We start from the raw sequence: 15605 nt of genomic DNA, 5'->3' as shown, positions 1-15605 counted from the left end.
AGAAATATTTTTCCATATCAATTTTTTACTAAGATCAACTTTAGGGACTGTGACATATTAGTAAAAAGTTTAGCTGTTTAGTAGCAGTGAGCACACAATATAACATGTAGAGGGAATGTAAGCTGAACAGAAGTGCACATAAACAGAAAAAAACTAAATCATGTGACAACAATGAGGGGATAAAAACAGCAGATTTATCCCTTCACTTACGTTCACATGCTAACTTCTGTCCCTCATACTGGCCTGCATTCGTCCCTGTAGTTGCTGTGTCTCAGGATCGTAGACGAATTTTAGAACATGCTCCGATTTTACAGCTATTTCTGATTTTTGGTGCAGTTTCTTCGTTCCAGAAACAAAGTTCATCCAATACAATATCGAAAATGCCATTGTGGTAGAGTCTACACGCTTGCTCTGACAACTTGAAAGGATTGTGTTTATAAAGGGAATCCTTTGATGTTAAAGTTATAGTCTGTTTCAACTAAGAATGTCAACTTTTCCTTGTAAATAGGATACTTACATATCGATAAGGAAATAGGTAAAGTTTTTTTTGTTTTACATATATAAATGTAACACATTTTTGTAGTATATGAAGTATTACAAAATAGTTATTAATTATTAGTATTTAAAATTGTTATTTATAATTTTAATGATTATCATATAAGATTATATTTAATTGATAAATAAAATTTAGTAAGTCACAATGATACACTGATGTATGACAATATGTCTCGGAGTTGATTGAGCTCTTCCTCAAAGATGGACGGAATAGGCTGGACCGATTGTACGCATTTGTTGGTGATCTGGTTCATGATCTGTTTGGCTACAACACTGGCTTGGTCTGAGGCGTGGATGTGTGGATTTCTTCCGAAGTTAGCTGGTATGTTGTCGATTGTCGAGAGTGACGCTGAGCTGCCTGAGGTCGAACATCTCCAGAATGTCCTGCTGCCGTTCTTTCGAATCTGTCTGAAGATGAATCCATTATGTGAAGGGTTCTGTCCGCCTCTTCTGTTGGTAATGAACTTAACGTTGATCTGAGCATTAGCCATACTGTCCTTGTATCAAACAACACAGATAATATCACTCAAATTAAACACAATTTACACAAAAACTGAGAGAAAATACAATATTAACTAATATTTGACAAAAGTTACAATTTACACAAAAACTGAGAGAAAATACAATATTAACTAATATTTGACAAAAGTTACAATTTACACAAAAACTGAGAGAAAATACAAGATTAATTAATATATATATGACAAAACAGATTTAACAAAGATATTTGATTCCTTTTCTCATTTATTGCCTCCTGCGGTTATCCATAATAGGAGTAGACGTTTAACGCCGCCCAGGAGCCCATATAAGCCCAGATTATACATAACAGCATTCGGCCATAGTGTCATCAACTCTTAGGCAAGGATTTAAAATTTCCCCTGATCTAAAAGTTTATACACATAGGACAGTCTGGAGATAGGGCAGGATGCAGAAGACAGGACCCCCTTCCACCACCAGAAGTTCAGAAACAGCTCATCAGGAACAGTCATTAGGCCAGCTAGTCGTCTCCAAATTACAGATTATTCCATCCAGACAACTCCACCCCATGAGGGGAGCACACACGCCTTTGATGTTTTTGGATGTAGTGTTCATTCACAAGAGTTTGGGTGCGTGCACAAAGGTGTTGTTCAACCCAGACATACATGTAACAACAGAATTTCTTTCATTTTTCATAATAAATAAGTATAACTGCTTACTGATCCAACTTTGATGTGCAAAGTTGCGTGGTACAAACGAACACGAAAATCTTTTATCAAAACTGAAAATACAAGTTATCAAAAAAAATCCATTCCTTCTAACAATTACTTAGCATCAGTGCCATCTGCATCAGTGTAAACACGAATTTTAATTGCATTAATCATAGAAATCCAAGAAGAGAGCACTACTTTGAGGAAAGAGGGAAGAAGTTGGAGAGATACATCTGTAATTTGAGAATCATACTTACTCAATCTAGGAACTGCTGTGCAGCGTCGATTATTTTTTGTTGCCATTAAACGAGATATTAAGCATCCCCTTTACAAAGAAGATTGATATCAATATTTCCAGATTTTCGTGCTAACTCTGTGTTTAGTATGAGAATGTAATGAACACTTGATATGAATCGTAAAAATACGAATTAGACTAATAACAATGGGGTTTAACCCTCAATACTTCGGCATATTTGAGGTAGAAAAACACAAGACGGAAGACAAGAATGCGAACAAAAATGATTATAGGTGTGGCAAATGTTATTTGATAACTAAGTCAATTCAGAACTACGAATTAAGTGACATTAATCGTCAGTTGGTGCAACTGATCTAGGGGTGTCCATTTCTGTTACAGTCGACGGTGTTTGTGCGCATGCGTTATCATGTATGGCGGAAAAGAAATTATCTACCCAGACTGTCGATCAACAGATAAGAATTTCCTTTTTATAATGATTATTTAACCCTTTCATGTTCACATTTCAGCGAAAACCAATCGTCATTGTCAAAAAGTATGTATAAATGATTTATAAATTCAATGTGTGTGGAATGTGTCGACACGATGATGTATTTTACAATGAAATGCATCTTAAAGACATTTCCAATAAGCAATGGGTATGGCGCTCTACCTTGAGAGAACACTTCTTTTAATTCTTTGCTTTGGTCTATCATACATGCGGGCCTGATGAGGAACGGTAAACGTGCTTTAAGAGTAACCGTTTTTCTAAATGTGTTCACCGCAAATGTCGGTGGCAAAATCTGGAGTAAATCTGGGCAGTGTACAACAAAATAAAAAACAAAATATTAATTCATAATAAGGCATCAATATGGAAATGATCACTTATCAGGAGAAATTGTAACATTAATTCGGTGTAAAATGCTTTTATTTTCTGGGGGAAAATGTAGTCATATCTAGAGTTGAACAAAGTTATGTATATATCATAACAACAAATCAAAGATTTAATATACATTTTATGTAAATTTTGACTCGAGTTTTTTTTCTCCCTTGGGAAGGTTACATTACAACTTCGATTGACCTAGATTTACCTGGAAGGTGAAGCAAAAGACGCATACTCTTCAGAAACACCTGCTTTTATGACTTCCTTTCAAGTAATTCCAAACGGTTTCCACCAGCATTTCATGACTTTGCTATCACGAGGTCATGGACATTTCATGACTTTGCTATCACGATGTCATGGACATTTCATGACTTTGCTATCACGAGGTCATGGACATTTCATGACTTTGCTATCACGAGGTCATGGACATTTTCACATGTGTGCTTGAAGCACTGAACTCCATGTTTATGACACAATGTGCATTAACATATGGCACATTCCACAGTGACTGATACGTCACGCTGGGCTCACGCTGTCGGTAGCCAAAGTAGCCATTGGCTTTTTTTTTAAATTTTTAATTGGCTACTTAAAATACAAAGTGGCTACTAAATTGGCTAATATATTTTTTTCGTAAAAACCCTGTAAAAATCGGATAGGTAGCCCATTCCCTCGGGTATTGTACTGCCTGATTGACACGTATACATAATCAGGGCCGTCACAGGTAACATGGAGAGATTTGCGCGCGATTACCATCAAAGTTTCAGATGTGTTATCTAATGTTCTTTGTAATTCTGCTTTATTGAAATGTCATTATTCACGGCTCGGTCTGTTTGTGTAGAGTTGTTTGATAGGAGTTTTTCCGAACTACCCGGAAAGAGCTTCACCTGGTTCATTGATTTCATTATTTGTTACTGAATAGGATTGTCTCATTCAAACAAGCAGTGTGAACCATGTACATCATCGATATGTATATACGTACAGGTGTTTGGTAGACAAATAAAGACGGATGTCACAAATTTGACATGTGTAATTGTAAGCTACTGTTTTGTACAGAGAAGTAGCTGTCGGTACATGCTACATAAACAACATAACAGAGATGTAATACCTACATTGAGGACAAAACCCGTCAAGGTGATAGCACTTTTATCAAGACAATTAAACAAATTACAAAAACATACTTTACCTTGATCATTAGTTATATAACAAACAGTGACGTAGCCTGCTTACCACGTTTTATTTCACCTGAATATTAACGGGCTGAATTTTTAAAAAAATCTGCAAATGCAAAAAAGAATAGATATTTGGTATACTTTGACGAAATCGCAGAGCTTTTAAACGAATGGATTATGAAGTATTTAGATTGAATTGTAATTCAATATTAAAATGATAACTAATTGTATTCAACACTTTGTAATTAGTTCTTATACATTTTTGTGAAATAACAACTCACGGGCAAAAAGTAAACATGAGATTTTTTATTTCAATGGCTGTTTGATCGCATAGTTCTTGGTTTAAAAAATGAGATATTTACCTGTGCACCTGTATAAACAAAAGATTTAGGTGGATCGATACCCTGACCGATCACACTCGTTACCGACCAGGAAATTTTACCCGAGACAACGTGGCGTCTGAATGTTCGACACAAACATGGAATTTTTTGTACGATTTAGAAGGGACGGACCACAAAATATATTCGACACAACCACAGTATTCGATTCAACAGTGTTCGATTCATCCGTGTTTAATTTACTAAGATAAAGAGGAGAAAAAATTGGGACCTAACGAAACGTTCGACTCATCCGATGTATTCGACTCATGCGTGTTCATTGTCAATTAAACTATTGTGAGACTCATTCTTCATTTTGTTTATGAGATTCGTGATTTTTACAACTCAATAAAAGTCCAGTTGATTAATAAAGGCTAGATTTTAAAATAGATTTATGTCTTAGCATAATCCAGAAGTTATTTGGAATATTCCAAATGGGATAATTTAAGGAAACTGACAGTTTTCAATTCGTATTTATTTCTGCCAGCGCTATTCTTCAACTGGTAATTTTTAAACAAACAAGTGGACCATAAGTTAATTTTTTATGAACAAAAAGAAGAAAAAACACTGAATGTAAAAGTGATGTTCGAACTTAAAGTCAATGAACCTTGTACAATAGTGTAAATGATATATTAAGCATTTAAGTTTCATATGTCATAATAAGCTATTTTTAGTTAATGTAATGAAAACCAACCTTTGTCAAAACGAAAGTAGCGCTTCTGAAAATTTGTTTACTTGAGCCATATACGTCTCTGCTTGAGCTAGCGCACGTATCATTAATAAGTTCTTGGAATTCACGGAACCTTGTATTTAAAGTCGGTCGACAGGCCAGCTCGACTTGTTTACAGGACGCAAGCTGTACAGTAAACTGATTGTGCTAACCGGGTAAGTTTTATTATTATTATTCCCTTTGTTTCCTCCAAGCTGAAGATTTTACAAACAGAATAACAGTCATTTACATATCAACGCATATACAATTGTTAACAATAACATTACTTGAGCATACTAGATATACATCAATTGAAAAACATAATTGGTAATTATAATTAAGAAATACAGTTCATTAATAGTTTTACTATCCTTATGATGTACATAATTCTTGTATAGAAAAAAAATGATATGAATTACACATGAAGTAGTTATGCATGTAAATTTCTGTAAGCTTGGATTGACAATTAAGTCATATTTATTTATTTGAAACGAAAGTTGCTTTCCTCTCGGGTACTATGTACCTTTAAAAAAGTAACAGCATCTTTATCAGTCAGCTACTAACTTTTTTATTAACACAATATGAACATACAACATTCATATAATAAAAACCAATAACGCTTATATGATATAAACATTCTGATTTTGAACAACATTCATAACTATTATAAACATTGTAAATATCTGCATAGCGCTTAATACAACTGTTATAAATATTACAAATTACTGCACATATCTTATATAAAACATAGCTATCAGAAATATAGTGAACTATTGCTTAACACTTCAATACAATTGATATTGATATTTAATGTAGTCTGATATAAAAACTATAAAATACTTATTCACTAAAGATTCAGAGAGTTCTTACATTTAAAACAAGTAACAGCCTCTTTGTCAGTCAGCTACTAACTGGAGATTTGACTGACCGACAGATCATTATAGCAAAACTGAGGGCATTCATTCATTTTACAAATAAGGAGAAGGGTTTGGGTTTGACCAATGGTCAGTCCTCAGGTACATCACTACTCTAGCCACTGTTTTAAATTTTGGTGAAGTGGTCTTTCCGTACGACATTGATTCAACATGTAGCTAGGTTTGAGCAGTCTAGGCAATTAAAGTATGATTGATTGACCAGTGGTCAGTTCCACGATGTCTGATCTGTTGCATTCAGGTGGTCAGGTGGTTTCTGCTCACGTAATGGGATTTCAACGTGTAAGGTTGAAGGCAAAGGTTGATCTGCTCGGTAATTTGGAAACTATTTTAATGTGTATTCCTTGTGCTTCAGCTTGACATACAGAAGGTCATTCGCTGAACTCTAAGGTAGAACTCTGCTTAAAGTATAGTAATTTGCAGGACCCAACCGAGGACTTGAATTAATTAAAGTAAGAACAGAATATATCATAATATATATTCTTCTTATATTTTTACGAATTCTTTTCGTTATGTTTATATACAAATTTCTAAAAAATACATGTAAATGCAAAGTCTGCATACAACATGTTAGTAATCGAGTTTTGTCTAAACCTGTACGAGGCTCGCTCCCGATTCCTGACAAACAATTATCACACGAAGTAGGAATTCCATACTAACCTAAATGGTCTGTCTGTAAAACCGTTTCGATCAAAAACACGTTCATATAATTATTAAACCGTAATCACACCCTTCCTACATTGTAAGTCAAGACTGCACAACGTATTGCTTGTTAAGACATGCTTATAGAAAATAACTGATGAAGTATTTTGGCTTAGTTTTATTCACCAGGCCTACTTTAACACTCTTTAGAAAGATCTTAATTTCCGAAATTTTTCAATATTGACTTCTTACACGGTTGACATTTAATCCACTCGTCGACATGTTGATTCCTTTTCAAATTTCTGCGTACTTCACAATAACCAGCACTGAAGACACAACAGGCAAATTGATAATACAAAACATAACCCGAATACCTTCCTAAATGTGTATTATACAAGGATATGTTTGGAAGTAAGATCTATATACAAGCAATAAGTGACATGCATGGTTGGGCCGCACATAACCAGTTCACGACTACCATTACAAGTTTAAAGAGATTTTTACTATGATGTTCCAACAATCAGTATATCATTCGTGTAAAATCAATACAAAAATAAACAAATTAAAAAAGATATTTTGTAAGAGTGTATAAGGGCCATGAGGGCCATAGTTCGCCTGTCTATTGCCAGCTATCTATTGTTGTACTGTTATTCCAAACACCTGGCCAAATTAGGCAATGACAACAATGGAAATTTAAAGGTAAAATGAAAAAAATAGGTATGATTCTATTCCTTTCCTATTCAGTTTACTACATAATCGTAAGCACAACGATGGATGGCAGGCAATAATGTAGGACACATAACTATATACCTTAGCACTTCCTTGGATTTATCGTAATCACACTGTCGTAGAGTATACTAAAACTGACGTGCCAAAAACCTGACACCAAACAACAATGACTTTGATGTTTTGACCTACAGCTGACATAATATATCTTTTAAAACTATAGGAACATAGTGAAAGGCTACATGACAAAACATGAGTCGTTAGTGTGTTGCTAATTCAAATATTCGGTCCTGGATTCTGATACAATATAATCCTGCTTCTATAGTAAATCTATTTAAAATTCTTGAAGCGGTCTCGGAAGATATTTCATACAAAGGTCTATTTAGCCTTCTTGCCAAAATATTCTAAAATAAATGCTATTTCATGTTGTCTATTAACTCGCCAAGTTATGAACTCTGCCTTGGATTTCTTCTTTTATTATTAGTCATTCTAAGTATATCATAAATGCTAAGGGCATTCAGAATTGCATTTCAAATCGTCTACAAGTGATTATTTACAAAATAAATAATGTGACAATTTATCTTCTTTTGATTTGGATTGATTTTGTTCCGTTCTGTTGTTATAAATTAAAAAAAGTTTTCATTGTTTGATCATGGCAATGAAATTTACCAATACAATTTTGATTGCTCTGGAAGATAAGCCCATATACTCCACGCTTAGATACTACAGGATCTTACTGTATTGCAGTTAGACATACAGGTAAACAGCCCATCTTCATACTAATTTAGAATATATATTTTAAAATCATACACATCTCCTTGACTTTTCTGATATATGGAAATAACGAAACTTGTTTAATTATGGGGGCTGTTGCAACTCCCGTCTAGATTTTGGCAACCCTTATGTCATCGGTCACCTCCTTAAAGCCCCTAGCACCACCGTCGGTTTTTTTTTTTTTTTTCATTTTTAATTAAAACCTTTATAATGGGGTAATCTAATGAACAAAAAAATCACCCATGGCCACACCGAGAAACTGTGTACTGCTACCTGGAGTTTGCGCCCGACGTCCAAGCCCATCTTGCTTATCTACCTCTTTTTTAATGCGAGTTGACTAAGGGGAATAACTCCTCACAGTTCAATTATAGGGTTCTAGAAGGACGCCACAACAGTACGATACACTCTGGTTCAGTATTTTTTTCTACTGTATCTAAATGTGTATTTTAAGGTGCTATTTACTCGTTTATCCTATGCACAAACATAGCGCATCACCCACAGCTGCCTCATCCTTCTAGAACTCGTCAGTAATGCATACTATAAACCTAAAGTGTTAAAACCTTAATTCACTCTTTGTTCTTTGTTTTAAATTAGTATCTTTCTGAAAAAAAAAACCTAAACATATGTATTTTTTCAAAGGTACCAGAAACTCAAAACGAAACCCACTCTAGCCATGGACCAGGTTCATGATGTTCCACTTCCTGTCCAGATTCGGGACAAGCTGACCTTGATCAAACTCTATCTGCTGGGTGTATGTCATATCCTTCGCGTAAGTAATGGTGAAAAGATGTCCTCATAGCTTCCATTATCAAATATGCTGATGTATTAATTAATACTGTTCTTGTTTTTTTTATATAAGAACCACAGAATGCTCGGAAAATTACGAACAAATTAGAACCTGGAATTTATCTGTAATGTGAAAATCATGTGCAATTGTTTGTCTGTTTTTTTTCTTAACATTATTGTATTGAAACATGATTTCTTTTCATAATCTTATAGAAGCATATCATATATTTCCTGTCCGTACCGGAACCTATCATCAGGCCAAGCCAGCCGTGGACAACAGACGTCGGGATTGACTGTCTGAGCCTGAACTGGGACAGAGTTGAGAGAGACGATATTACACATTATGAGATCCGAATGAAAGAAACTGGTGACAATTCGTGGAATAAAGCAATTGTTCCCACGGAAAATAAACGGCCTTTTCATCGCTTTAGCGGGTTGTCTCAAAACACTGGATATGAGTTCATGTCAAGAGCTGTATATGCAGACGGTAGTACCAGCGAATTTAGCAACAAGAGTGTTGAAGTGAAAACAAAATGTTCCGAACTTAACACTGTACTTCGGCTTTGCCAAAAAATACATGATGGACCACCAAGCGTTTACAGACTACCCTCGGATGAGAGCAGATCAATGAGGGACGAAGATCAAAAGATACGCATGTGTACATTGGGTAAAATTTGATCATTAATGTTTCACGTCAGGAACTCAAAATTGATAAAAATGGAAAGCTAATTTGTTGTATTTGTGATTTTAGCAGCTTCATTCAAAGTCGGGGTAAATTCAAATATTGTAACAGAATCTTAACTTTGTCATGAAAATCTTTGATTTCAGTTAAAATATGGCTTATTCTATCTATTCTAGTTTGTTTGCAAGGAAGGAAAATCTTATGTGATTGACTTCCAATTATCTCCCTTTTGCAAACGAATCGCTCTATGGTTTCTTTAACAGATCATTTATTTATTAAACTGGCTAATTCAAGCATTCATTTCCTTTCTATATAATACTTATTTATCCAACTAAGAAAAGAACAATTGAAAATAGCCGATTTTCATAACGTTACAATTTGTTTTGAAGGAGATTCGAAATGCCTTCAGGAGAAGGTTATCTTGATGATTGGTCCTGGCGAAGGAGGGAAAACCACCCTTGTCAACGGACTTGTCAACCATAATCTCGGAGTGAAATGGAAAGACGACTGTAGATTCAAAATTACAGATGAAACAGGAACTCCTCCAAACCAGGTATTTGAAACGTTAACGAAATTTTATAATTACAAGGTAGTGAACCTTCTTTTGAACACAATTTTGATTTTGTCCTGTTGTCTCTTAGATTTAAAAGGACAAAACAGCTGCATAATGCAGTTTGATTTATTGTTTGGCCCTACCGTATCTAACTCTAAATTCTTAAAGGTGATAATAACTTGTGTTTCTTTGGTAAATCTTTTTAAGTGAAAGGCGCATTAACATGTGGTGTTTTGTACAATCCTCTTGCTGCAATTTTAAAATCAGGAGATACATCTCGATATGGGTCTGAACATTTCTTTATTAAATATTGTTACCAAATAAACAAGAATGGTGCATCTGCTGCTTGTCATACAACTCTGACACATAACAACCTCTGTAACATTTTTGCATAATGTTTATCACTAATCTATGATAGGATATTTTTTCATCAAATTACGGCTATATCGGCACGCGTATCGAGATATATGACCATATGTCGATATAAATTATGGCAGAAATAATGCACAATTTCATTCGACTGCTTATTCATAATTAATTCGTTTCAGCGATCACACACCGAATGGATCACGTGTTACAAATTGCATCCAATCATGGATAACAATGACTATATTTTGAATATTATTGACACCCCAAGCCTAAACGATGGTCCTGGATCAACTAATGAAGAACTCTTCGAACGCCTCAAACATTTCTTATCCTCTGGAAGTACTTGGGGACTGAATGGCAGAATAGATGCCATTTGCTTGGTCGTCCAGGCCAATCCTGTCCAAGCGAACAGTATCGATATGGCTTTATGCGACGTATCTCATAGCATAGCGTCAATATTTGGAGTCAACATGCTGGAGAACATTCTTCCTATGCTAACATTCGGAGACGGAAAAGAACCATCGGTGTTATCCACCCTCTCAACAATAGGTTTTCCGACAGTCCGTCACTTCGTCTTCAATAATTCAACACTTTTCCCTCCGTATACCGAAGATGCTTTGTTGGGAGAGACTTTGTGGCAATTTCGATCTAAAGGATTCGAAGATTTTTTACAACATCTCCAGACCATGAACCCTTGTCCTCTCAAGACCACAGCAGCTATACCACCCTCCCTTGAGCCAAAAGATCAACAGAAGATAATGACAGAGATACAGGATAATCGTTTGGATATGAACGTCAAACTCATGGATCTTGCGACAATAAAAGCTGACAGAGATACTGTTAAGACGTATGCTGTCGACATTGATTTGAAGAAATCATTCACGTATGAAGAAGAAGTGTATCAACAAGAGAAAATTCCTCTAGCGCCTGGAACACATGTTACCAACTGCATCATCTGCCACACCACGTGCCACTATCCCTGTCAAATTCCCGACAATGACGGCAAAATTAGATGCGCAGCAATGAAGAATGGAAATTGTACAGTATGTCATCAAAAGTGTGTCTGGCATGTGCACAGGAACGACACATTCAGGATAGATGAAAAGACGGTGACGGTGACCAGGACGTACGAAGGCATCAAAGCAAAATACAAATTTGATGTAAAAGACGATGTATCAGCTGATGCGATGCTACTGGCCATTAAACGAGCTTTTGTGTCTTTGCTGGAAGAGTTGATCTCTCTTATCTCAAGGACAGTTAAATCAAGCAACACTTTGCAAGGAATTCAACAAAACGAAAAGGATTTCATCATGCGTGTGATTGACTCAGAAGAACAAGAAAAGAAAGCTGGGTATGAGAAGCGATTGGAACTACTTCACGCCATTAAGAACAATACAACAGTTTCTGTTTCTGACCCAAACGCTTGGTTAAAAGACATGGGATTCAAAAACTGGTAAAAGATTTTCTGAGCATAGTTATCAAAGCACGAATATACGTGTAAATGTATACCATTCCAGTCATATGCTGGACAAAATACTGTAAACTCAAAACTTCATCACACTCACGTTAGCGAAGTGGGTTATACAAATAGATGACCGTGATACAGAATTTGATTATTGTGCTTTGAATAACAGAGTACCGAAACCAGTGACAGATATATGATATTGAAGGCAGGTTTGAATTTTTATGGACAAACGAGGAAAAGTGTTTTTATACATCATAACATATACACATACGGCTTTTCCATTGTATGAGTGTTGAGGTTGGGGAGTTGGGGTATGAGTAAGGGTGAACCCAAGTATTAAAAAACGAAATAAGTTTTATGCTTTTACTTGTACAAACACTTTAATTATGTTCTTGTAGTTTAATGTTAACTTCATATTCTGATCAGATTAATAATGTGAGGTTAAATTTATGGTTAAGGATTCCGTTGCTCTGGAAACTAATACTTGCTGGTACATATAGAAATCCTCAATATTGATATTTTTGCCATTAGTACACCTGATTGTTTATATGACTATGTGGCTTAAATGTGTCCTGTTAATTTTTTTTTTTTTTAATTTTGGTTTGTTCGGAGTTTTTTTTCTTCCGTCATTCTGTTTCAGTACATGTTTCAGTATTACTTTGTATTGAGGATGTGCGTCCATTAATGCAAGATATTACTGATAACAATTGCTCTGATATTCAATTTTTTTAAATCGATGTTCTTTGATGATCTCTGGAATTCTGTGTAATTCCTTTTTACTCTCTTCGACAAATTTCTTGATTTCAACACTTGTGTTAAAATAAAAGTGTAATGCAGAACATCTTTTTGTTCATTATGTCATTTTAATGGACTTTTTAAGTGTCTAAATTTCAACGTTTTTGTTAACATAAAGGTGTAATGCGGAACATCTTTTTGTTCATGATGTCATTTTAATGGACTTTTTAGTGTCTAAATTTCAACGTTTGTGTTAACATTAAGGTGTAATCCAGATCATCTCTTTGTTCATGATATCATTTTAATGGACTTTTTTTAGTGTCTTGCTTTTAACGTTTGTGTTAACACTAAGGTGTAGTCCATATCATCTCTTTGTTCATGATATTTTGCTACTACTGCTGTTACCAGTTTATCAGATATCGGCCTAGATGACAGTTAAAGCTCATGGATCACTTGTTGAAATCATTTTTTCATCGAGGATAATGGTGATCATTACCTCATCACCTCAATGCTGCCGCTTCCCGTCTCGTTTAAATAACTGCAGTTTTTTTTTTATTTTAGGGAAATAGTTAAAATGACATAATGTAGTAACAAACTAAACGCAGAATATCTCCATAATTTAGAAGTACAAGCTTTTTTTATACTTTCGTTTATAATTTTCATTGAGGCTTTTTCAAACACAAATTATCGAGAGATATATGCAAATCAACTTGGATGAATACGTCGGGAATTGACATTAAGTTTTGTGTTTACGACTATAAATTTTCTATTTTTACTGTTTTTAATTTCCATTTTCGTACAAATGTTATTTATAAGCAGAAACAAATTTGTATCTTGGTCTAGTTTGTACTTATATTTTGTTTTTGTGTGATAATGCCCCATTTATCTATATGTATTGATTTTTCATATTAAAGACGCGCTATGGTTATCTTATATTCTAACATGCTTTGTATCATAATCACGAAACACAATGTACTCCGAATTGCTCCCAATATTCCTCAAAGACGCACACGTAATAAATCTATATATATTTATATGGACAAATATATTCATATCTCAGTTGTTTTTCATACCCTTCCATATATATGGTAAAAATTACTGTAAATCACTCAAATTTCGTGTTGAATTATTTTCGCGTTAATACTCGAAAGGAGTCAAACTCGAATTCAAATCCTTTCGATCACTTGTACAAAAATAACTCCATCTATGTTGATTTGGTTATCGATAAGGAAGCCATGCAGAGTCCATGTCTCTAATAGCTTTTCCTTTCTAGATCAGGGTTCGTGAAAATGTCTGAAGAGGTAACTTCTCGAAATTAAGTATTCACGAAATCTCGGTCATTCACAGTAACTAGTAGATCAAATAATATTTTTGATCGATGATGAAAGTCGATCAAGCAGTAACTAGACAATAGGTACCTTACGATATGGAAATGTGTTAGTAATTAGTACTTAATCAGACATCCCTTTATAACAAACGATGCCATTAATAAGAGTGATTTGATCAGTTACCCAATGTATTTTTTATGTTTAAATTTCCTCCCTCTCCAACAGATTTGTTAACATTTCCCTTTATAACAAACGATGCCATGAATAAGAGTGATTTGATCAGTTACCCAATGTATTTTTTATGTTTAAATTTCCTCCCTCTCCAACAAGTTTGTTAACATTTCCCAACGTAGAATATATTGTACAAAACAACTCAAGTGCCATTTCCCACTATACAATTGGTACATTAACTAAACTGTCGTATATTGTGAACAACGGAAATAAGAAATGACAATGAATAAATAAATGAATGAATTGAAAAATATATGTAAACTGCAACTTTTCGATTTTTACCATTTGGCGGTTTGAACACCTAAGTGACAGATGGATGGAATATATCTTTTAATATCTTCATATATGAAAATATTGTAAATGTATTTGCTATTTTTATGTTTTAATAAATAAAACGTATACATAGTTTCCTGCCTTGTTTCTTGTTTTGAGGGGAATGGTAATGCCCATCTTGTAAATACTCGTTCCGTCAACACCAGAGTAGAATTTCAAAGAGGTGAAAATGAAATACATTGTAGAATCATTTTCGTGGTAGTTTCATTTTCGTTGATTCTTCTAAACATCTGAACCACAAATCTGCAGAATTAATTTAACTTTTATCCTTGGCAATTTTACTTAGTTCGTGAGTATTGTCTATCCAAATTAAAGCCTATGATAAACTATGAGATTTGAATCCCAAAATATGATTTCTCAGGTGATTTGAATATTTTTGGGATCAAGTCCATTGACTTGAACATTTATTCCTGTTGCATGGTCTTTGGAAACTGAATGTAAGTAATTTTAGTATCCTGTTGCTTTACATGAATGATTTTCGCATTAAATAGTTTTCCACTGGTGGACTAGAAAGACGATTGAATATACTTTTCGTTCTTCAATGGTTCAAATTTTTGCAGTTTTTTTTCTAAAAGCTCGAAGCTGTGGGATAATGTTTTTCGTGGAAGCGATAAAACTGACAAGGTTTTATTCCTTGTATTCATTGTCGCCAATTGTTTTGATAATCTGAGACTTGAAGGAGTCAAAATATGTCGTGTCTTACTTTCTTACATTAGATGACCTGCCGTACTAAACGTTCTTGATGTTTCCTTTAGTTCAACTATAATTGTCTAGAGGTTAGAGCTAACTTCGCCATTATATGAGGTTCTGAGCCTCGGATGGACTCCTACAGGAATCACGCTGGTGAACCAGAATCTTCTTTAACTTGAGTGATTACAGTTTGGTTTTAACTGGAAAGCTGCCAACTATGATAGAGATGGAGTTAAGACATCGATCA

The 15605-nt window shown here is 34.6% G+C and overlaps 1 protein-coding gene across 1 annotated transcript; it reads left to right on the top strand.

Annotated features, from left to right (window-relative positions):
* The first annotated feature begins 1480 nt into the window (after nt 1–1480).
* LOC132564026 (uncharacterized) lies at nt 1481–12033 on the top strand. The gene is made up of 6 exons (XM_060228779.1): nt 1481–1699; nt 2505–2530; nt 8826–8955; nt 9186–9639; nt 10044–10207; nt 10756–12033. Exons 1-6 carry the CDS (start codon nt 1481–1483, stop codon nt 12031–12033), a joined length of 2271 nt encoding a protein of 756 aa, XP_060084762.1.
* Nucleotides 12034–15605: the final 3572 nt, after the last annotated feature.

This window comes from Ylistrum balloti, unplaced genomic scaffold (assembly GCF_031769215.1).
Source record: "Ylistrum balloti isolate Yb309-2 unplaced genomic scaffold, AGI_CSIRO_Ybal_v1 Utg371984, whole genome shotgun sequence".
In the NCBI taxonomy this organism is placed as follows: domain Eukaryota; kingdom Metazoa; phylum Mollusca; class Bivalvia; order Pectinida; family Pectinidae; genus Ylistrum; species Ylistrum balloti.
This window is presented reverse-complemented; position numbering and strand designations above follow the sequence as displayed.

Bases quoted from the DNA above. Each gene is read 5' to 3' on its own strand.
- LOC132564026 (XM_060228779.1), top strand. From the start codon at position 1,481: ATGCAGAAGACAGGACCCCCTTCCACCACCAGAAGTTCAGAAACAGCT. The intron at 2,531-8,825 runs GTATGTATAAAT...ATTTTTTCAAAG, and splicing joins CCAATCGTCATTGTCAAAAA to GTACCAGAAACTCAAAACGA. The intron at 10,208-10,755 runs GTATTTGAAACG...AATTCGTTTCAG, and splicing joins CAGGAACTCCTCCAAACCAG to CGATCACACACCGAATGGAT.